This window comes from Lagopus muta, chromosome 18, assembly GCF_023343835.1.
Source record: "Lagopus muta isolate bLagMut1 chromosome 18, bLagMut1 primary, whole genome shotgun sequence".
Classification (NCBI taxonomy): Eukaryota; Metazoa; Chordata; class Aves; order Galliformes; family Phasianidae; genus Lagopus; species Lagopus muta.
In genome coordinates, this window is record NC_064450.1 from 3,392,514 (window position 1) to 3,414,620 (window position 22,107).

Here is a 22,107-nt window from a genome sequence, read left to right on the forward strand (position 1 = left end):
GATACATGTCAAGCGTTCCCCTTCTTTTTGAAGAATACTGTGACTCGTTCTGAGCAGTAGGAATCCTTTGAGGTGATGGTGTAATTCTTCTAGGCATCTTCACAAACGGGAGATACCATCAAGTTAGGAATCCTTAATGTTCCCCCTGGATCTGACTAGGTTTCCACAGCCCCTCTGTGTGAGTAGGGAAAACTAAAACAAGTGAAATGCCAAAGCTACGTCAGGACCTGGACTGATAAATGCAGCACCTCTTGAAAAGTGTCTCATATTTAAAGATCAAATAGGAAAACACAGCACAGCAGAAGGAATTTCTCCTGGCTTGCTTTCATTGCTGCAGCTCACTCCATGACCAGCAGGCTCCATCTGCTGGGCTGAGCTGCACAGGGATTGCTGCACGTCAGGATGAAGCCGGTGCACTGCAGAAATCACACCTCCACAGCTTAAGAAAACATACATAGCAGCTGCGTGAGGTTACAGCCAAATCCTAGGAGTTCTGGCTGTGTTTCACTATTGGTTGTGTGCAGAGTTCTGTGCGCATTCGTGTCCTGTTTTAAGTCTTGGCCTCTTCAACCAGCAGATCACTGATTTCTTTTCTACCTGCTGCGTGTAGTGTGAAAACTGGGAGAGACCATTAGCATGGATGTGCTCACATCCTGCTGCCAGCGAGGGCACGGGGGAGGCCGGAGCAGCAGTCATCGTGCAGTGATTGAAGCCTGCGGGCGCTGTTCTATGCAGCACTGAGGGCTGTCCTGGCTGAGCGAGGCCTGGTGGACATGGAAGGTGATTTTAGGGAAGGGGAGGTGGAAGGGAGCGGGCTGCCCCAGGCGTGAACGCTCCAAGACGTTTGTACCTTTGTTTCGACGCTTGATAGTAACGGTGGTGGATTTATTGTTAGTGTTATTTCTTTCTCGGGGAGTTCAGGGCTCAGCTCGCACGGCGCACATCCGCCCTCAGCGCCGCCGTCCCTCACAGCACGGCGCTCCCGCCGCCATTCCTCGTGGGCGGAGCGCAGCGCAGCACGGCTCGCTCGCTCGCTCGGCGATCCCCGCCCCGCCGGGTGGATGGCCTCGGTGCTCGCCTTGCGGCCTGCCTGTGTCGGAAGCCGCCGCCGTTCTATCCGCCACGGCTCTCGGCTCGGCTCGGGCGGGCTCCCGCGGCGGGGCTGAGGCGGGCGGGTGCCGCCATGGTTTAAAGTCCCGCGGGAGGAAGCTAGCGGGCGAGAGCCATGAACCTGCTGCCGGCCAACCCGCACGGCAACGGGCTGCTGTACGCTGGCTTCAACCAGGACCACGGTGAGGCGGCGGGGCCGGGCCGTGCCGTGCGGTGGCTGCGGGGCGGTGCGGTGCCGTAAGGCGGTGCCGTGCGGTTCGGCGCGGTCCGTTCGGGCGGTGCGTGCTGGGCGAGGCCCGGGGCCGGGAGCGGGGCTCCCGCTGCGCTGACGAAGCGGCCTCCGATTTCAGCGGTCGTTTGTAGAGAGCCGAGCCAACCCTCCTGCTTCCAGCTCTGAGGAAGGCTCTGCCGGTTCGGTGCGCCGGGGAGCATCGGCATCTCGGCGATCCTTGGGAAAGTAAAGCAGCGAACGTCGCATTCTCAGTGCCGGCGCTGTAACTCCGCGTCCGATTTGCGTTCTCGAGCTGCTGATCGCATCAGCGGGCAAAAGCAGGATGCTGCGGCCGGCCGGCTGCAGAACGGTTCTCTTGCTTTATTTGCCCTCTGTGAGAAAAGCCCTCCCTACAAAAGGGGTCCGTGTGCCTCCTCTGGCTTTTGCAATGTAAAAATAGCTCCGGCCCTATGAGTAAGTGGCCTTTTGTGGAAGGAGTGGAAAGCCGTCATTTGGTAACATCCTTTGGGCTTGCCACACAGCACTCTTGCCTAAGGCAGCCTTATGTATGCCTGTTGCTGTTAGGCTGTGTGTTAGCAAGGCCTGCTCCGTGCTCATACTCTATACTCTAGCACCTCCAGTGAGTTGTTTGTCAGTGGGATATCGAGCTGTTAATGAGCTTCCAGGTAGTTCTGTTCAAGCAGTGATGTTGGCTTGAAAGTCAAGAAGCAGTGCTTTTTCAGCAGCTCAGTCCATGCTTGTTTTCATCTTGTGTTTGCAGCAGAGGGGGAAGAAGAGATGAGATCGGATTTGCTTCATTTCAAACCTGCAGGGGTCTGTAACAGCGATTTCATATCTGATCTATGGTTGGGTTGGGTTATAAAGAGAACGGCACAAGAAGATGGGATTCTGTTCTCCCACAAAATGCCTTTGGAGCACCATTTTAGCCCATAAACTCTTTGTTCTTAAATTTCTTAATTTTGTAGCAGTAAACACAAATTTAGCTTTTTTTTTTTTTTTTTTTTTTTTTTTTTAATGAAATCTTAAATCCAAAGAATATTAAGGAACTTGTCTTTGGAGTCTGTATGCTCTGTGAGCTGAGCAGTTTGTTCCTAGCAGTGCTGGCATCCTATCCTACTGGGTAACAACCAGAAAACGCCTGGAGCAAAAACCATCTTGGTTTTTATTTGCAGGTTCCCAGAGCCTGGGTAGGTATGATGGCCTTTGGACTGTAGGTAGCACAGAAGCTCTGTATTCACCTAGAGCCTCAAATTGCTTTAAACAATGGTAATTCTTTGGTTGCCCAAAGAGTCGATGTGAGGAAAAGCTCACTTCTTCCATGTTGCTTCCACCGAAAATAGAAACGTGAGTCACTTGAGTGCTGAAGCTCAATAGTGTGGGTGTCTGCATATATTGCCACAATAACCTAATTTCTTGGTAATTGAAGACTAGCCAATCCTATTGAGTCTGGATAATGGGAGGAGTGATCTAACACGTCTCTCCCGGTCTTAACTTCCGTGATGGACAAGTGATAAAACTGGCACCCGTTGTTTTCCTTTTACTGTCCTTCCCTTGCTCTGTTCTGAGCAATGCTTTGTTTTTACGCTGTTCAACTTTGCTGCTTTTTTTTTAATTTTAAATTTAGGAACAAATAAAATGGCCCATAGTGCAAGGTGTTCTCCCTTGTCTTAAAGCAGAATACTCTCAGGATCTTCATTTTTATAATGCTTTCAAAGGAACATTAAAACACTTTATGGAAATGAGTAGATAAAACATTATAATAAATTAACATACCAGAAGATATTAATCTCAAGCTGGTTTGAGGATGGGAGTGTGGACTTGTTTTGGTATTTAAACACATATTTGATCTCATTTTGTGTACTGAAACACTTAGAGGACCCCAAAGTGGGGCATGAGTAGGATCCTGTGCTGCATCTTATGGCTTTAGACAGAATTTTCTGTTGCAAGGAACAGGAACGTGTCAGGAGCTGCTCCTGCCATGCTGGCATGCCCAGGCTTCACTGTAGCAATTTCTGGGTCTTAGGCCCTAAAGCCCACGAGTTTCTTTACCCTTGTACCCCCTTCAGCTTCTGGTACCTTCTTGGTTAGTTGTGAATGTAATCCTTTCTTTTTCCTTGTTTTTAATAGAGCAAACAAAACCCACCCTGGTGCCACAGGGACTTTTGAGAAATGGTGCTTTCTTACCATAGGAGCAGACACAGCTGCGGTGTCACAGTCCTGTGGAGGTCCAGGTTTTACCTGGGATTCCAAAGGGAATTTTTAAAAGCAACTGAATTGCCTTCTGTCAGTGGTTCTTTGACAACATGCCTGTCCTTTCTCAAGAGTAAGATGTGATCCTGCTACTGAAGGAGGCTGAATTACTGCTGCAGAGGTTCCCATCCTCCTGTTCTGGCAGCCTCTTTCCATCCGTGTGCAAAGTTACAAACTATGGCTGTGTGCCTGAACTGTCAGACCTGTGATCCCATTAGCAAATGCTGCAATCCCATCGAAAACACTGCGCTCCAAAACTCCTTCCATAGCCTGGGACCAGTTGTGCAGCAGTGATCTTCTGTGTCTCAGAGATTGCCATGACAAAGAACTTCATGTGTCAGTAGTGATCGACTGCATAGGGAATACTAACATTTATCCCCTTCCCTCAGTTCTGATGTGCTCCAGCGAGGAGTGGAGCCATTCTCAAGAAATAAAAGCAGCCCACATGTTGCTCCCAAGGTTAGCCCAGCAGAAAAGCTGCAGCAGTGTTACAGGAAATGGTGTGTCTGTGCTGTATTGCATTAGGAATACTTGGTGGGGGTTTGTAACAAGCTGCTGGTGTCAATGCAGCGAAAACCCAGCACCCTTCCAGTGCAGAGCAGGTTTGCCATCCCTCTTCTTCCTCTCTCCTGGAAATAAAGTACTTTGTTTTAAGGCTATCACTGGAAGAATAATTATATTAACACACACTCCAGCTGCAAGAAACAGCCTAGTTCTCATTTTGTACAGTATTGTGTAGTGAGATACATTTCCATTACAACATGCTTTCTCGTTATCCCAGCAAAGTACACTGGAAGAGGTGGGGCCTCATTAGTGCCACAGCCTCCACACAGAGCACTGCTGTGTCCCACCAACAGAGCAAACTGAAGAGTGGTGCATGGAGAAGGGTGTGAAACTTGATTTAAAAGCTTCTACTTCGTGTGATGTCAATGTGCTGGGACCCTAAGGATGCGTTAAAGCTTAAAGCTGACACCACCAGACTTGTCCAGTACTGGTCTGTACAGCAGGGTGTGGAGTGCCTTGCTGAGTCCTGCTGGAAATGAAAGTCTGCTCCAGTGCCATTATGACTTTCCCTGGATTACTGATAGGTGTTTATAAACTGCACAGCACCCATTGTTCTGTCAGCCAATCTCTGGTGGCACTTGCTGCTTCTTAATGACTTTTAATTGCTCCAGTTTCACACTGGCATTTACTTCTATTAGTAGCTGCATGCACCCGTTAGCAGGTAAGACAGGATACTGCTGCTTTGATGGATTCCACCAAAAAGCACATTTGTGCTTCTGTGCATACGTGTAGCTAAAACATTACTTTTCCAAAGGCTTCCTTCTGATTATTCCCTGGTTTAGACTTAAGCTACTGCCATATGCTTATGGGCAGCTAGTCACTAGCAGGCTCTCATTTCAGTATTCTTTAGGAACTACATTGAGTGCTGTTCCATAGAAACATGAACAACAGATCACTCTTCTCATGTATTGCGACCTCAGAGTGAATCCTGACCTAATAAGATGTGGGAGAGGTTTGCTTAATTGTGCTGTTAAAAGGACCTTAAAATGTTTCCTTCCCTCCAGTACTGTGGCATGGGATACCAGTGGGTTGTGAATTGCTCTCCTTTCCTTCTGTTGTTTCCTCACCTGTTTGAAAAGAATGCTAAGAATGTGCTGCTTGCAATCGAGGCCAGCACAGAGGACAGCTTCTCCAAGTGCTTTCTGCTTGCAAACATTAGCAAAGCTGCCCAGTGTTCTTCAGCTTATGTTTAACAGTGCAGTTACTGAGTGATGCTCTCCTAACCTCTGGCACTACCTTAAATCTTCTGTGTATCTCCCAGTTACTGTATATGTGTATATGTATAATGTGCTTTTTACTACAGGATGCTTTGCATGTGGAATGGAAAATGGATTCCGAGTTTATAATGCAGATCCACTCAAAGAAAAAGAGAAACAAGGTAAAATGCTTAATTATTATACCTTGCTAGCTTTGTGTTGGAAGCTCAGCCTTGTGTATGTATTTTTTTCCCAAAAGATTCTTGCTTTTACATCCCTGGAAGGCTTAGAATAAAGCCTTATGAAAGAAATCCCTGCTGGTGTCAGAGGGGCTGTCACTTACACCACTGCCTCGTGAGATGTTCGTTTAGATGCTGCTAATTAGCATAAAGCTGGCTGCTGATGAAGTTGTCTCACCTTCGTACAGCAGCTGAACTGCAGGAGCTGCTACTGCTGTTTGTAGTCCCGAACAGGAAATGAGTTGTGTGGCTGCTGACAAGTGGGAGAAGAGTTGCTTGCTGCAGCATCACCGTGTGCCATCGTGAGGAGCTGTTCTGTCCTTGTGCAGCAGCCTGGATGATTGAGCACAATAAAACTGCTGCCCTGTTACTGGAGACCTGGACGTAAAGCTGCTTGTACTTGTGTGGAGCATTGCTTGCGAGAGCACTGTGAATTCAGACCTCTCACACTCGTGCTCTAAGCTATAGATTCTCTTTGTGCTTAAAAAAGCTGGGAGCATCCCGAAGCAGTAAACACACTGTTGTGCTTCACAGGAAGGTTTCGGTGTTAACAGGTAATGGGGTTTTATCAGCAGGCATTCAACTGAGTCACAGTGAGGGAAAATGAAATCCAGATGTGATTCTGACCTTAAGTGCGGAAGGAAAGCTGATACAGTGAACAAGTTTCCCTGTGCTGTCACTGTGGTGATAAACCAGAATGTAGATTTATAAGAGGAGAAATGTATTCTAAAATAGCACTGCAGTTCCTATGAACCCAGGCATGCTTTTAGTGCTGTAAGAGATTTCAGTCACAATTCATGTGACAAAAGCTGACAAATGACTTTCTGTTCCTAATAGTAAACTCTTCTACAAGTATCAAGCATTCTAACTTCCATCTGTGGCAGCATGCTGCAGATTCAGAAGTCAGTTTGAAGTCCTGTTGAGGTCGTTGTCAAAACTCTCCCTGATAGGAGCTCTGAGCGTGGAAAACTTGTGAAATGTTTCCTGTCTTCAGAGTTGTGTGGTCGCATAAAACATAAACTCCTCGTCCAGATGTGTGGCAGTGCCTCTTAATGCCTACCTGAATCTCCCTTAATCCTACCATTTATGCACATGTCTAAATCTTTCCATTGTAGTACCTCCACTCTCATCCCCTGATGTTTTTGCTGTTCTTTCCCATCCCTGTTTCTGACAGCAGTTCTCAATTGATTACTTGTGAGATCTCTGCTTTCTCTGTAGCTTTGGAAGAGCTGACTAGTTTCATCCATCTTTCTTACTGGAATGTGTCCACCTGTGGAAGTACTGGGCAGTCTGTTAAATAAAAGGTTTGGGTTGTGACTTGGATCATCTGAAGGCCACAGTTGTGGCCTCTCTTCCTGGTGGCTGAACGCCAAACTCCCCTCTAAGCTATGTGAACAAAACCAAGACCCAACTCAAATGGCATCCAATGGCAAATCCTCTGCTTGATACTTGATTCTTCCACTATCACAGGATCTTATTCTACTTCTCCTGCAATTCAGGTTGTATGAAGAAGAAAACAAAAGTAGAACTGTATTCCTAGCAGTAAATAAGACACAGGCTGTACCAGCTGCACTATTTTTCACTACGTGTCCTGCACTGTGTACAGCTGGAGTGGAGGCTCTGTGCAGGTGGACCATTCTTCTCAGGTGTCCTAACAGCTGTGGGCACATCCTGAGAACAGAAGTAAAGATTCTGTTTCAGTCACACATATGTACGTTTTGTCTTCTTTCCTCAAATCCACCAACACTATGAAGCCAGGTCCCATTGCACATGAAGAACTTCATGACCTTGTTGGTCGTCATATTTGGTATTTTCTAAATCCATACCATTGGCTTAATAGAGCAACACCAGACTCAGACTGTGTTCATGAGGGCAATTAGCTGGGGAAAGAATTTGAATTGGCCACTCATTCTTTCTAAACATATTCACAACATTAGTGTGTAATAGTAACGATCACGCTCCCATGATATTGCTTGATCTGCTCTCATGCAGCTTCTTTCTATAGAATTTTAACATCTTGCTGATTTTTTTCTGCATGTGAAACGAGGGCTGTCCCATCTGACAAGAGCAGCAGTGATCTGAGCTGTGAGGAACAAAGCAAGTTTAATGTGATTCCTGGACTTAAATCAAACAAACCAACCCTTCTCGGTCATGCAGTGCTCAGGTTTGCCTTGTCTGTCACCTCCACTCAGAGGATCCTGTTTTCTTTGGTTTGGTTTCAATATGAGGGTAAGAAGGTACCATTCTTTGTGGATGCCTGAGCAGCGTGGTGGATGACTTGAACTCCCCTGTAACTCTGATAGCAATTAAAAGGCATTTTCACAAGTTGTGGTGCTTTAAATGAAATACATTTGTCTTCCAGAATTTCCAGAGGGCGGTGTTGGCCACGTGGAAATGTTATTTCGCTGCAACTATTTAGCACTCGTAGGAGGAGGAAAGAAGCCCAAGTACCCTCCTAACAAAGGTACTGTCTTGAGTCTCACCGAACAGTTTGCAAACATTTGTCTTGCTAAGCTGTGTGAAACCACCCAGCCTGAACCCTAGCCTTGAGATGGGCTCTTGTATTCTGAAGGTTGTAAGGGAAGGGCTGTTGCAGCAGCTTTCAGTATTTGTTAACAGTTATCTGCAGTCTCTCAGACTCATTGCAGTGACAAAGGCTGTGCTTGGTTAGCTTTGCAAAGGGATCTTGGCTCAGCAGCTCTGGGGGGAAACGGCCCTTGGTTGGCAGGGTTGGTATGGAAACTTTGCCTATTGGGAGGGCTGTCAATGAAATAAAGAAATAGGAAAAAAAATAGTCTTTAGTAGAAGATATTTTTATTATCTGCTTTTGCATTTTGAGTTTTCCAGCCCCTGCCTGTAGGAGACATAGAATGGGTCGGTGGGTTGGTGTTATGCAGAATGCCAACCTGTGAGTGCTTTGCTGCTGAAGGCACCTGTTGGTCTTCTCAGAAACTAGAAGTTGTTCTAATAGAGACTCTATGGATCTTCAGCTATGCTTTGGTGAACTAACACAGTCATCTCTGTACTGTTCCAGTAATGATCTGGGATGACCTGAAGAAGAAGACTGTCATTGAGATAGAATTTTCTACAGAAGTCAAAGCAGTTAAGCTGCGAAGAGATAGGTAGGTGCAGCACGTGTTCCAAATGGTCGGCCTTGTAGGTTATATGAGCAGCTCTTACTCATTTCCAGCCGTTCACAGAAATAAAAAGGTTTTGCTGTAACACTTAGCTTTCATTGCTGATGTCCTTTATTTAAAACAGGATCTTGGGGCAGGTGTTTAGGTTAACAGATCACAACTGGAGTGTATCTGAAGCCTGATAAAAAGCCTGTGGGACTTTGTGGCCTTCTTTCAAAGGGCTGTGTTCTCATATGGCTGCTGCTGGCAGTGGTGTCTGTAGGTATGGTGTGTGTGATGAAATCAAGTGAATCTCTAGAGCAAGAGCATTTGTTAGCAGCTGGAGTCCTGTGTATGTGTGGGCAGACGGGTTCTGCTGCCACAGCTCCAGATAAAAGTGCTTTGCAGGCTCACAGTTGTGTGGTTTTGGGTTTGTTGAAAGCCTCTGCAGATCTGAATTAATACATGTCTGTCTTCTACCCTGCACCAAGTCATAGGAACTTCTTGTGTCTTTCAGAATTGTGGTAGTCCTGGATTCCATGATTAAAGTTTTCACATTCACACACAATCCCCACCAGCTGCACGTCTTTGAAACCTGCTACAACCCTAAAGGTTAGTGCTGTGTGTGGGCTGGGGAATGGAAGCAGTTTTATTTAGTTCTTGTAGTGCTGTTTATCTGTACATGCCTGATTTTGTTTCACTTAGTAAATCATTTACTTTACTTACAACACTTTACTTACAACAGCGTAGCCATGCCCTTTGAAGGTGATCTGTGTTTATAAAATGGTTGTTAAATTATATCCACATTTGGCTCTGAAAAGCTTTTCCTTCTACCCCTATAATGTTACTGCTTTGATTTCCCTAGGAGCTACATGCTTTCTTATGTAAAGCATCTGTGAGCATAATGCTGAAATTATCAACAACCAAGGGCACAATTCCTCTTTTCTAATGAAGGTAGAACTGTCTGGAGACTTGTTCTCTACAGTGTCAGAAAGAGACTAATCAGCAAGGGATGATTTCGGTCTCTGGTTGAAATGAGTTGATTTGGAAATGTCAGCCAGTGTCCTGGACAGGCTGCAGTGCAGGGACAGCAGCTCTGGCACAGGTGGGCAGGGCTGAGGTTTGGCTTAAGGAATAGGTCAGTTGCAGTGCCTTTACTTACCGAAAGACAGAACAGCTTTCTGGAAGAAGAGCCTTGAGAGTGAAGAGATGAGCACGTTTCCAGGTCAGCTGCACACCTGTGATGAGCTTTGTTGAGTGCAGGTCTAAAACTGGAGAAGTAAATGCTGGCTGAGTGGAAATCTAAATGAAAGTGTCACCTGCTGCAAACTCTCTGCTCTCTTAAGCTGCTAAGGAGACTTTTATTTTATTTTATTTTAAATAGCTTTGCTCTACCAGACTGATAGAGCGGATCTCTGAAAGCATCCAGATGTTGGATAGCAAATGGATTACTTTAAAGTGATGATAGGAGGGAGTTAAAATTATGCTGTGCTCCTTCTTTATGGTCTGCACCTATGGATGGATCGGATTTTGGGATTCTGCAATAGCAACAGCCCTTAAAAGGAATTTCTGATTGACCACTTACGTTTGTTCTCCAATTACTGATATTTTGCAAACTGGTTTGAACAGCGCATTAGGTCGTGGAAGCTACAAAGTTATTTTCCTTTTTTTGTTTTGCAGGTCTCTGTGTCCTTTGTCCAAATAGTAATAATTCCCTCCTTGCTTTTCCTGGAACACACACTGGGCACGTGCAGATCGTGGATCTGGCCAACACAGAGAAGCCTCCCGTGGACATACCTGCTCACGAAGGCGTCCTGAGCTGTATAGCATTAAACCTGCAGGGAACAAGAATTGCAACAGCATCAGAAAAAGTAAGAACGATGACCACGTACCTCTGACTTACTGCCCATTTTAGTGTGGGAACTCTGCCAAAATAGGGAGTTGTGTCCTCTCATGGGAAAGGCACAGATGTAACTCACTGGTCCATTTGTCTTTGAAATATACTTTTTTCTTTACTGCTTCTTCAGGAAATTCAAACAGCAATGGAAATGCAGCACTTGAGGTAGCATTCATATTCTAGCTGACTGTAGCTCTGACCCCTCAGTGAAATTTGTATGGAATTTGGCCCAAGCAGTTCCTCAGTTCGTGCTTTCTTCAGTAAATACTATTCAGTGGATTTTCTTTGTTTTGCTTTCTTTGGTTAGTTGTTGTTTTTTTAAAGACCTTTGTTAGGTTCTATTTAAGTTTTCTTACTCACTGGCTTTAAAGTTATACATGCAAGCAGGACTTACAGTGGAGGACTGCAGTTCTCCTCATACGCACACTGCAGGCATGTTCATAGTGTGCAAAAATAAACCAGTAAAAAGGTTACTGGAGAACTGACTGCACTTTGTGTGGGCTTGAGTTTCATAGGGCTGCAGAGTTCAATATGCTGACAAAACCCTGGCATTCCTGCGTAGTACAGATTGCTTTGGGATTGATGCAGACATGTAGAGGGAACACACAGCGAGTCACAGACCTGTGTCCCTGTATGGGTGTCAGTGGAGTCTGCCTACTGAGCTTCCTCTTCCCAGGGGGGCTCCCAGCTGTCCCAGTGAGCGTAAGGCAGGTGTGTAGGGGGCAGGCTGAGTGCTTGCTACCTTCTCTCCCTCAGCTACAATGAGTTTCTCAAGGATGATCTAAATTAATTCCACCAGTGTTTGGAATAGGTTCTGCTGTACAACCCATAGCTCAGAGAAGCCTGAAAAAAAGCAGTCACAGTCTCTCTTAACTAGGCATAGCTACTGGAATTCTTCTGAATGGAGCTTTTTGAGCTGCAAACTCCACTGCTAAAAAAGAATAATGAGCTACTGGATGATGCTAAGAGACTATTCCTGTGGCTTTCAGTTGTTTTTCTTTTGGATAGAGCTCAAACAGCATTTTCAGACAATTTGTTTCAGGCAAACAGCCATATTGAACATACTGTATGTCCTAATACAATGCTCGATTCCTTCTCAAGGGGACCCTCATAAGAATATTTGATACTTCATCAGGGCATTTAATCCAGGAGCTACGCAGAGGATCACAGGCGGCCAATATATACTGGTATGTTTAATTGCTTCTGCTTTGTCTTCTTTGGGGTGCTGTTACACCTGGGGAATGGCAGCCGAGCCTCTTTCAAAAAGCAAAGGAGAGCTGCACTGCCATGGGCACAAAGCAAAACACTTCAGGTGGTCAGGGGGCCGAGGGCCACGCTGGGGACTGTGTGCACTGTGCTGCTTCCTCTGCTCAGTATGGGTGAGGAAAAGCCATTGCAGTGGGACCGTGCCTAGGGCTGCACCTTGGTAGATGCACATTTCTGTATAGAACAGGCTGTAGCTGGGTGGGAACTTCACACGGGAATATGGGGAAGGCAGCAATGCAGCTGAATGCTTCCCAGAGGGACCAGGAGGGTGAGTACCTGGTGTGAGCATAACGTTTATCGTAACACACTGCCACCCTGTGTGCAAGAGCCTGAGGCAGAAGTTTGACTCTTAGTCTGCTGCCTGAAACACTTTCCAGTGAAGAGGGGGAAAACTGCTTTCTTCCACTTAGCCTCAGCCTTTGGGTGTAGACGTGTTTCCCATTGTATTTAATTGTATTTACCTGTCTGCTGATTGGAGCAGCAACTGTACATTTTCTTTTAGTACAAGTGGCAGAACAGATCACGTCAGTTGTGTCCATCCCAGGGCAGTCTGCAGCTTGGCTGTTACTGATGAACCAGGTCCTCCGTGTTCTGATGTGTGTACTTACCCCTGAAGGGGTGTTCATTCCAGTCAGCAAAACTGCACTGAACTGGAGGAGTCATTAACACCTCCCCGGGCAGGATGACAGCTGCCCCAGACAACAGCTTAAGTGAGATTTTACACACAGGAAATGGGGATATGTTTCAGTGGAAATACTGCAGCTGTCCTTATTCTCTACAGCATTAACTTCAATCAGGATGCTTCCTTAATCTGCGTATCCAGTGACCATGGCACAGTACATATTTTTGCTGCAGAGGACCCCAAAAGAAATAAGCAGTCAAGGTAGGTTTTAAGCCATTCTGAAGCCTGCGTGGAAGGAGTGGCTGCCCTTGCAAGAAAGCACTGGGCCTGTCAGATAATGGCTCCCTGAGCAACAGCAACAACCAATACCTACACCACTTGAGCTGCTAATAGTAATCTGTTGTTCTGCTTGAATATAATTGCAAATTTAGGACTGCTTAGCAACTGCCATTTTTCTGCCCTCCATGGAGCTGTAGAGTTCTTCCAGTGCGATGGTGGGGCTTTTCCAGTGACTGAGGAATTTATTCATAGCATGGTCATACTGTGGTAGTTACACAAAGGGAACTAAACTAAAGTCTACTAAAATCAGTCCTCTTAGCAGTTTTGGCAGTCACTTAAAACCCAGAAAGCCAGAAAGGTAGTTGTACAGTCACCCGTCCCTGGGAGCAGAACTGCATATATTGCCTGATGCTTAGCTTGAAGGAGACAGGCAGTCAGTAACAGTAGCAGCCCTGAGACTTGTTCAGACGTGCCAGCAGTTCTAAATCAACGCTGGTCAACACTTCACTGAGTTGTCTGTTTCTTTTTTTTCTTCCTTTCAGTTTGGCCTCTGCCAGCTTTCTCCCTAAGTACTTCAGCTCCAAATGGAGTTTCTCCAAATTTCAGGTTCCCTCAGGCTCTCCGTGCATTTGTGCCTTTGGAACAGAGCCAAATGCTGTCTTAGGTAAGTACCAGGGGGTCCTCCAGGTTCTGTCTGGAGAAGCAGATTTTGCACCATGCTTGTTTGGAGCTGGAAGGAGTGTTCAGATGAGACAGCGTGGCAGGTGTGAGCAGGAGCTGCTGCTGCCAGACTGGGCTGAGGGCCTGCTCACAGCACAGCCACCTGGCAGGCTGTCTGGGCTGACAGACACTGCATGAGGAGCAATTTATCTCAGGCTTTTCAGATTCTTTCAGGACACCTCTGTCAGTTTAAACGAGGTAAGAGAACAGCACTTCTCAAACAGCTGAACTGAAAATGGCTTTGTTTTTGTTTCAGCAATATGTGCAGATGGCAGCTACTACAAGTTCTTATTCAACCAAAAAGGGGAATGCTCAAGGGATGTCTATGCTCAGTTTCTAGAAATGACCGATGACAAGCTTTGACTGAAGTGAGGGAGTGCACAGGTCAAAGTACTGCCTTGGCTATTCTGCATCTTTGGGAGGACAGTGTATGAATGTCCAATGCTGATCAAGAAGTTTAGCAGACCTCAGTGAGAAGCCTGGCCCACCACGATCGGAACAAGCTCTGAAGTAGGGGACTACATTTGTTTATTCTCATTTCTGCAAGCTTTCATCATTAAAATCTCTTTGGATTACTGTCATCAATTCAAGTTTTCAAGTTGTGGCTTTCAAAAAGCTTGTGCCTATTGGGTTTCTCTTTAAACTGTGAAATGACTTCAGTTAAAACACGAGTGCCTGCCATACTGAAAGATCTGCAGGGGGCTGTGCAAATGTCAGGACTAGCCTTAGAAAAAGGGATGTGAAAGCAGAAGATTTTAGGCAGTGCTGGAAGTGGGGGGCAATACTTCCACTCAAACCCAAATACAACTCCACCAGCTGGGCTACAAAAGGACTTCAGCCTTTCCCCTTTCCCTGAACACATCTCAGTGTACCAGAGGAGAGGTGTGTAGCCAGAAAAGACTGGAGCTTGAGCTGTGTTGGTTGGCTGGGGGTCATCCTGTGGCTACAGCCCACTGCTTGTGTCCACCTGCCCACAGTGGCTCAGTTGAATGATCAGCACTAATGGTCAAAAGGTGCCAAACTGTACATAGTAGCTGAAGGCACATTTAGGCATTTGCTGACCCAACTAACCTCTCCTCAGTGCGTGGAGCAGGCAGCCAGGACACGGGCATGGGGAACTCCTGCAGCTGTAGAGGCAGTTCCTTCTGTAAGGGAGCAGCCATTCCAGGTTCAAAAGGAAAAACCACCACCCGTGGTCCTGCTGTCACAGCTGTACAGATTGCTTGGAAAATTCCTGTACTTCAACTGGAAGAGTGGAGTGGCTGCTTACGCATCCAGCGCAATACATGAACCAGGTGGCACAGAGCAGCTGCTCTGCACTGGCTTTAAATGTGCAAAGTTTTTTTTTCCTTTGAGATGTTGTACTGCATTACGTTTACCTTAGGAGGGGTAGGTTAGAATAAATCAGTTGCAAACTCTCCCCAAGTTGTGCAGCAGTTAAGATTTAATGCTGGGTTAAGGCACAGAATACTAAACTAGGAACTGAAATAGACACAAGCTCTCAGCACTTGGGGGAGGGAAGTCTTGCTCTTCTGAAATTTAATTTCACAGATGCTTCAAATCCGACATCCCAGTTCACATTGTTTAGGTGCAGACTCTCTAAATTTGACAGTTTCTTTTAGTGTCATGTAACATACTGAGGACTAACTTCTACGCAGACTTCGATGTCAAGGTTGCATGTTGCTTTTATGTGTATTTAATCACAAATTGTTTTGCACACTTATTTGTAATATGTTATTTCTTTTAAATAAAAGTGACTAATTTTGCTGTACTCACGATCACACCCAGAGTTCCTATTGCTGCAGGCTTTAGGGAATATTTAGCTGAGCAAACAGTGCTGGATGGTAGAGGACAAACAGATTTGTGCTGCTTGGAGCCTGGTAATGCAGGCCGTGAAGTGCAGAGATTGCTGCCTAGGAAATGCTGCTATTTATACCAGAATGAGACCATCTCAGCACCAGTCCCACTTCCAGTGCAAACCAGTGCTGTTCTGGATCCCTACTGCATCGCTGTTTACTGCACCATCCCTATGTGCTGCTGTTCTGAAGCTCACCCTTAACTGCTGCATTAGCAGAATGACTGGACTGTGGTCTCCCTGGAGCAGTGCAGGAAGCCATCAGAAACTGCTCTGTAAGGATGATCCTTTCCCTCGGCCTCAGCAATATCCACTGCAGAGAGCTGCTCGTGCTCAGTCAGCTGCACAAAGCAAGGAAATGACTTTAACTAAACACGAAGCCTTCTGCACACTGCCTTGAAGGTTTCACCTCTCATCATCTACTGAAGCACCATCCCCTGACCTTCCATTCAATCAACCATAGTGGTGACCAGAAAGACTACGAGCAGACTGCTTGCATAGTTAAAGCTCTTCCGAACATAAAATGTTCCCTGTTCTGGTGTGACACCAACTACAAACCCAAACACTGACAAACTGACAACTGAATCCATAGCACATGGCTAAATATACTGACTGCAGTGCCACGGCCTCGTTCTACATCTTTACAGCCATTGAAAACGAGTTAAAAATAGGTCTTCCCACCTGCTGCAGGCTGCAGGCTGCTCAGCCAGTGCTTCCTTACATCACTTTTGGGCGCAGAACATGAAATACATCATTCTAACTGAAAACTACTGCAGTAAGAGCAATACTTGATCAACGTACCTCTACAACCACATTAACAGTATTTTAGTTACTCTCTCCAAAAGGTTGAAGAACGAGACCACGTCTCCACCCTGCTGATTTATTTACGGTACTGCACTGCTGAAGCATCCAGTTACACTGAAGCTCAGAACTAACAGTGGCACCAGCACAGCTCCCTGCGCTGCCTCACAGCGACACTCACCCGTGTTCCAGCCCTGACAAAGACACACTCTGGTCCTCCTGGGCAGGCTGTCAGGACTTGCTTTGTTCACATGGAGGAGCACGCAGTGAACAGAAGGCAACTGAAGGTCCAGAGTGAGCAACCGGCTCCTTGTGAGCAAGGCAAACTGTCAGAAGTCTGTTCTATGTGACAAAAGAGGATTAAATACATTTCAAAATGACAAATTGCCAGCTGGAGGTGAGCACCACCATCCACAGATCCAATAGCTTTTATTCCTTTCAGTGCAGCTGCCCGTGGTGCAGGCTGCATCTGCTGGCAGCCAGGAGTAAGGTGCACATTTTGTAAGTCTAAAGTTACTGCTATTCCTGAAAAGCAGTGTTTCCACCAGCCGCAGGATTTCAGTTACTGTCATCTTAGGTTTTGTCTGTTGTTATTTACGCATAACCAAACACCACCTCTTCCTCGTTTTCTTCTCTCTTTCCATAGTGGCTGTGTCACACCACAGTCCTGAAAGGAAAACTAGATTAGCAATTAATTTCCAGGTAATTCCAAATATTTGCCAGCAGGCACCAGAAGCCACAGCCACATCTGTGCCAAAGTCCAATCCCTGAGCTACCGCCGCTCTCTGGCTGCATCCCTGACCTCAGCATCAAATGCCAGCACGGGGTTCTCATGAATTAAGATGAGGAAAGATAGAGAGGAAAAAAAAAGCAAGTTGGGCTTGAACATTAGCTGGGAAAGAAACCAGCTCCACAAAGATGAGAAGAACATGGCGGTTAAAGCAGGCCCTGCACTTCCCAACTTCAGATGCTCTCTTTATCAGTTAATTTTGTGTCAGGCTTTAAAGCAAAACAGAATCGTTTCAGGAAGCTCCACACACCTGGGCAAAATATTACAGCTTATTATTATGTAATAAATGCAGGCCTCACTCTTTACATACCAAGCAACTGAGGATTCGCAGTAAGAATGTTATACCATGTAGTTAAGACAAGTACAGAAAGGTTAATGGAAGCACTGGATGTGGTGTAAATGCTGCTGTATCTCACAGCTATCAAATTCACACTGTCTAAATCAAAGTCTGTATCAGTGACTTCCAACCTCTTCCAACCAAAACTTACCTTTTTGGGAAACCAGAATCAATTTACAACAACATTCTAACACAGACTGTTACCTGAAGTTCCACTTATGGAGTGAGGTAATTATAAAAGCTCGAAGTTTAAAATGAACCTGCATTACAAATACCATCAAAGGGAACATAGAAGTCCTTGCAGCTTTGCCTCCCAGCCAACAGCGTGCACTGCAAAGCGCTTCACAAAGCAGGAGTGCTCTCAGGGCATAGCATCATATTTACCTGCACCATCAGAAGGAAGGCCAGCACAAGGAGGGCTGCTGCTGTTGTGCTTCACATGCTGAGGTAATTGCAGAGGGTGGGCGAGGAGGCGGTGCAGCAACTCCAAACTGAGACAACGCACTGACCAGAAGCAGCTTTTCTTCCCAGCCCATCCACAGCCCTCTGGCTCTCATGGAAGACTCAGCGTTGCTTTGCTGTATGAGACACCCCACAACCCCATGATGACATCCAGCACGAGGACAGAGCTGTCACACCCAAAGGCAAAGATGTCATCTGTCCAGATGCCGCCTCCTTCCCCATCCCCACATTGGTGCTGGCTGCAAGCTGGGGCCACAACACAGAAACAAAGCTGGTGGGAAGGCTGGGAGCCACATCATGGAAGGACACAACATGCTGACAGTGCAGATAAAGACATCTGTCACCAGAATTAGATGCGTGGTTGGGTCTGCTGTATATCAGAATTCTGAATCTGTTTTAGAAAGGGAGGGGCAGGGAGGAAAGCAACCAGACACAATGAAAATTAGATCAGATTCCTGAATCTTTTACACCTTGCAGCAAACCCAATGACAGGCAATGAAAATCAGGGCAGCTCTAAAGAAAATTAAGCTGGGTTGTTGTTTCTTTGTTTGTTTTTTAAGTTGTCCTTAAATTCCAATTAGAACACTGTATGTTGTTTGCTTACACCCAGCCATTTTCAAGGACTACACAGAAGCTTTCAGCAGACGGAACACCAAACTGTCTGCGCAGGAGCACAAAAGGAAATCACACCAAGCACTGCAAAACATAAAAGTTAACAGACAGGTGACATCAATCCTAGAGGTCAAATCTCCATAAGAACCATCTCAAGAAATTTTCTGTTTGCAAAAGAAAAACCACATTGATGCCAGGAGTCCACAGCTGAGAGCAATTTCAGAAAGGTCAGGAGCATCAGCTGAAACACAGCGGTGTGCCAGCTGCGCCACTCAGCCTGCAATGCCGCGTGGGAAGCACTGCTGTACCAACGAGGGGAAGCACACAGCTGCACACACAGCAGGGTGCAACACCCTGGAACAGCCCCACTGCCCAGCCTGGTGCCAAGCAAGGCAGAGGAACCTGCACCCGACAAACAGACGAGAGATGATCCCAAAGGAGCGCAGTCAGCATCACCACAAACACGGCGCTGTACGGAAAAGGTGAGCGGAGTTCTCCTATGGCACAGCTTTACTGAAGGGTTTCTCCATCCGAGCAAAGCTCCAAACCCCACACAACCAACGTGTGCCACCAGCAGCACTGCAGAATGGGGCCCAAAGCACATCCACACATCCCTGTGCTCAGAGTCCCAGCTGCTGCCACACCAGCAGCGCTTCCTCGGCGCCGCCAGCAGCCTCTGCACCGTCAGCACGACGTTGCACGTGTTACACGGTTGTCAAACACACTTGTTGAGTCATTCCAACTTAGTTAATTTGCTGAATAAAATTTAATTTTATTTAAAAAAATCTTATACACTATTATTCACCTAGCCCTAGTTGTGAACAGATTCTCACTTCTGAAAATAAACCACATTCTAATCGATTCATTCAACACCAAATTAAATTACTAGTACTGGATTTTGTTTTCTTAAAAAAAGTATGTTAAAACTTTACTTTTTTATTTTTAAAACCTCTAAAGAAAATCTTGCAGTTTTACAGAAATGGTTTTTTTTCAGGTTATGCTCTTTGTTTTAAATGCCTGTTATAAATTCAGCTTGTGTAGAGTTCTGTTGTTGGTTTTTTTAAATAGATTTTTAATATGTATTATCTGCAGAGACATCATTGTAACAGTTCCATTTTGTGGATGAACACAAAACTTGTACAGATTTCTCGTATTTGGTCTTTAGGTAAATAGTTCCAAAAGCTGCCTCAATAAACCACTCCAAACTGTTCAGTCCGTCGAGAAAACACAGTTCTTTTCCTTTCGTAGCAGAAAAGGAAATATAAATAATGCATCATTATTACAGAAAGTGACAAAAATCAGGTTCAAATCAAGCCAGCTGTGCAGCGCTCACTCACCGTGCTGCGTGAAGAAATAAGACATGATGTGAACTGAAGACTGAACAGCAGCCTCGCGCTCAGCTCGCGTTTTTTACTGTAAAGTGGAATCTATTACCACAATTAAAGTGAGAAATTGCCACTACATTTTAAAATGTTCAACTGCAGAACACACACTTAAGTCTTCTTTATTGTAATCATTCGGTAGCCACTGTTAGAAAACCACAACAGCTACTGTGGATGGAGACCCGGGTCAGTGTTTGACATCAGAAGTGTTACGGAGAAAACTGGTCAGATTAATTCCTACAGATGGGTGCTTAAGCTTAAAAATATCGAATATACCTCTGACAAGATAATTTTAACTCTCTTTTTAAAAGGACTCGTGATAAAGAATTTCATCTTTTCTAAATGAAGAACAGTCTGTTATCTTAAACATACACAATATTAAGCGAGACTCTCGTTTTACTTTAGACTGGAAAAATATGCCAGGGACAGTCAAAGTCAACACAAAGTAACAAACAGCAAAAGGTAGCAGAGAGAGAAACAGATAAGTGCAGCTCTGGTCAAATTCATAGCAGTTCTTTACGTCAGTTAACGGCTCATTTACATCGTAATTTCTAATCAGTTACATGCAAGCCCAAAGAAGCATTTGATCACTACACATGGTAATAAAATTTGATTAAATTTATCAGGCAACTGCTAAAATATGAAAATTTGCAGATGTAATAAAGTAGCTTTATCTGAACTTTAAGAGGACAAACAAAAGTAAATCATTCCGTCGGTTAAAAAAACCCTACATTCAGTTTTTTACCAAACAAAATTTCACATGAAAAGTATTGTGTGATTCCAAAGTTTCCGGAGTAGAAATGGAGTGATTTGAAATGTCAAAGACCCCATCGTTTTGCAAAGAAATGAAAATACACCTCAAAAATTTCTAATTCCACATGTGAACAACAAAATACTGCATATCTACCAACAACTGCATTGGGTAGGTCATTATGAAAGGCTAGCTGCCAAGATGTAGGAAATGGCTCCTTGCCTCTGTTCCCTTTGAGGAATATACAATCGTTTGAAACCAGTTCACACTAAGCGCTTATCATGCTGCCGTTACACTGAGATGCTCAGTCCTTAAAATCATCTGATAAAGACTTTTTTAAAGCTGCAGCCCTCCCCAGCACTGTACTTCTCAGCGCACACAGTTCATAGGGGCAGGGAGGAGCGGGGTCACAGCCTCTGGAACAACATGTTTTGCAGTTTGACTTTAAGTTACCAAGTTTTAAGGCCACCTGTGTTGGTTTATTTTTCAGTGCTGAACGTTGAAGTCTGATCACAGGGCCCCTTTCCCCACTGCGTGAGAACATGTTCCAAGATTTTAGGTGTTATATTTAAGTGTCTCCTTTTGGCACCACGGAGTTTGTTGTTGGTTGGGTTTTTTTTGTGTGTTTTTTTTGTTTTTGTTTGTTTAAAAAAAAAAAAAAGAAAGAAAGAAAGAAAGCAAACTCTAAGTTTCTAGTTCTGGCTGCCTTTATCGCTCACTGCCACAGGCGGGGTGTCCACGTTAACAGCTATCACTATGCTCTCCCCATCCTCTGTTTTGATACGTTTCAGTTCCTGCTGTTCCGACTGGTCTCCGTTCTGGCGCTTTGTTGGAAGCGATGCTGAGGCGGACGCGTGGGTTGCCAACATATGCAAAGGACTTGCAGCAGCTGCAAAAAGATAACACAACTTCAGCATAACATAAAGATAACACAACTTCAGCACCTAATCTTCGTTGGAACAGGTGAGACTGAAAGCAAACATGCACTGCCATCAAAGCGCTGCACTACAGCGGGGCGTCTGTCAGCCCAGGCGAGATTCAGCTGCAACCATTTAACCTCTGCACAAACCCACAGACGTTGCTGTAAATCACTCACCGATCACACAGACAGGACAGGGGTGGGAAAAAGGGAAAGTACCTCCATTCTGTCAGTGGGGAACTGAACACAGAAAGAGATTAAATGATATAAAGCCAACCTCTGAAATATCCGTGACAGAACTGGGAAGGGAATTTAGAACCTCCCTGAAGGAGGATCTGGCCGTGGCTGTGGATGTGCAGATCCTGCCTGTGCACAACGCAGTGCTTGGCCAGGAAGAACAGCAGCAGCTCATATTCATTGCTGGCCATGAGTTATTCAACAACAGCAATGCAAAGCACACAGCCAGGGGATGCAGATAACTCGAGCATCACTTCCTCTCTGATAGATAGTTAATCACCCACAGTGTAAGGAAAACAAGAGAGGCTTAATGAGAAGGTTTAAGAAATTACTGTCTGATGAAAGTGAATCAGATAACAGAAATGTAAGTGCTTAAAACATGCTACAGCAGATTGTCATACTTGTCATTACATGGAAACAACAGCACACCAGTCATCATTACAAGCAAGCACAGTCCTGCAGTCATCACA

The 22,107-nt window shown here is 45.4% G+C and overlaps 2 protein-coding genes across 5 annotated transcripts in view; one reads left to right on the forward strand and one right to left on the reverse strand.

The window, feature by feature from the left end:
- Positions 1-1,064: 1,064 nt before the first annotated feature.
- On the forward strand, positions 1,065-15,262 carry WDR45B (WD repeat domain 45B). 3 transcript variants are annotated; one of them, XM_048965254.1, is made up of 10 exons: positions 1,065-1,292; positions 5,460-5,534; positions 7,954-8,055; positions 8,626-8,713; positions 9,225-9,319; positions 10,388-10,578; positions 11,706-11,791; positions 12,652-12,753; positions 13,314-13,435; positions 13,748-15,262. In XM_048965254.1, the coding sequence occupies exons 1-10, from the start codon at positions 1,226-1,228 to the stop codon at positions 13,852-13,854; spliced, it is 1,035 nt and encodes a 344-aa protein (XP_048821211.1). In that variant the 5' UTR covers positions 1,065-1,225; the 3' UTR covers positions 13,855-15,262. The 3 variants fall into 3 exon arrangements, with proteins under 3 accessions (XP_048821211.1, XP_048821212.1, XP_048821213.1); XM_048965255.1 differs by lacking the exon at positions 1,065-1,292 and adding an exon at positions 1,339-1,795; XM_048965256.1 differs by lacking the exon at positions 1,065-1,292 and adding an exon at positions 1,803-2,155.
- A 3,829-nt stretch (positions 15,263-19,091) lies between these two features.
- The window catches only part of FOXK2 (forkhead box K2), a 41,765-nt gene continuing 38,749 nt past the window's right edge, over positions 19,092-22,107 (reverse strand). For both annotated transcript variants that reach the window (XM_048965245.1, XM_048965246.1), the window contains exon 9: positions 19,092-21,370. In XM_048965245.1, coding sequence (XP_048821202.1) covers positions 21,174-21,370 — 197 coding nt within the window. In that variant the 3' untranslated portion in view covers positions 19,092-21,173. The remainder of the gene's footprint in view (positions 21,371-22,107) is intronic.

Bases quoted from the DNA above. Each gene is read 5' to 3' on its own strand.
- WDR45B (XM_048965254.1), top strand. From the start codon at position 1,226: ATGAACCTGCTGCCGGCCAACCCGCACGGCAACGGGCTGCTGTACGCT. The intron at 9,320-10,387 runs GTTAGTGCTGTG...TTTGTTTTGCAG, and splicing joins AACCTGCTACAACCCTAAAG to GTCTCTGTGTCCTTTGTCCA. The intron at 12,754-13,313 runs GTAGGTTTTAAG...TCTTCCTTTCAG, and splicing joins AAAAGAAATAAGCAGTCAAG to TTTGGCCTCTGCCAGCTTTC.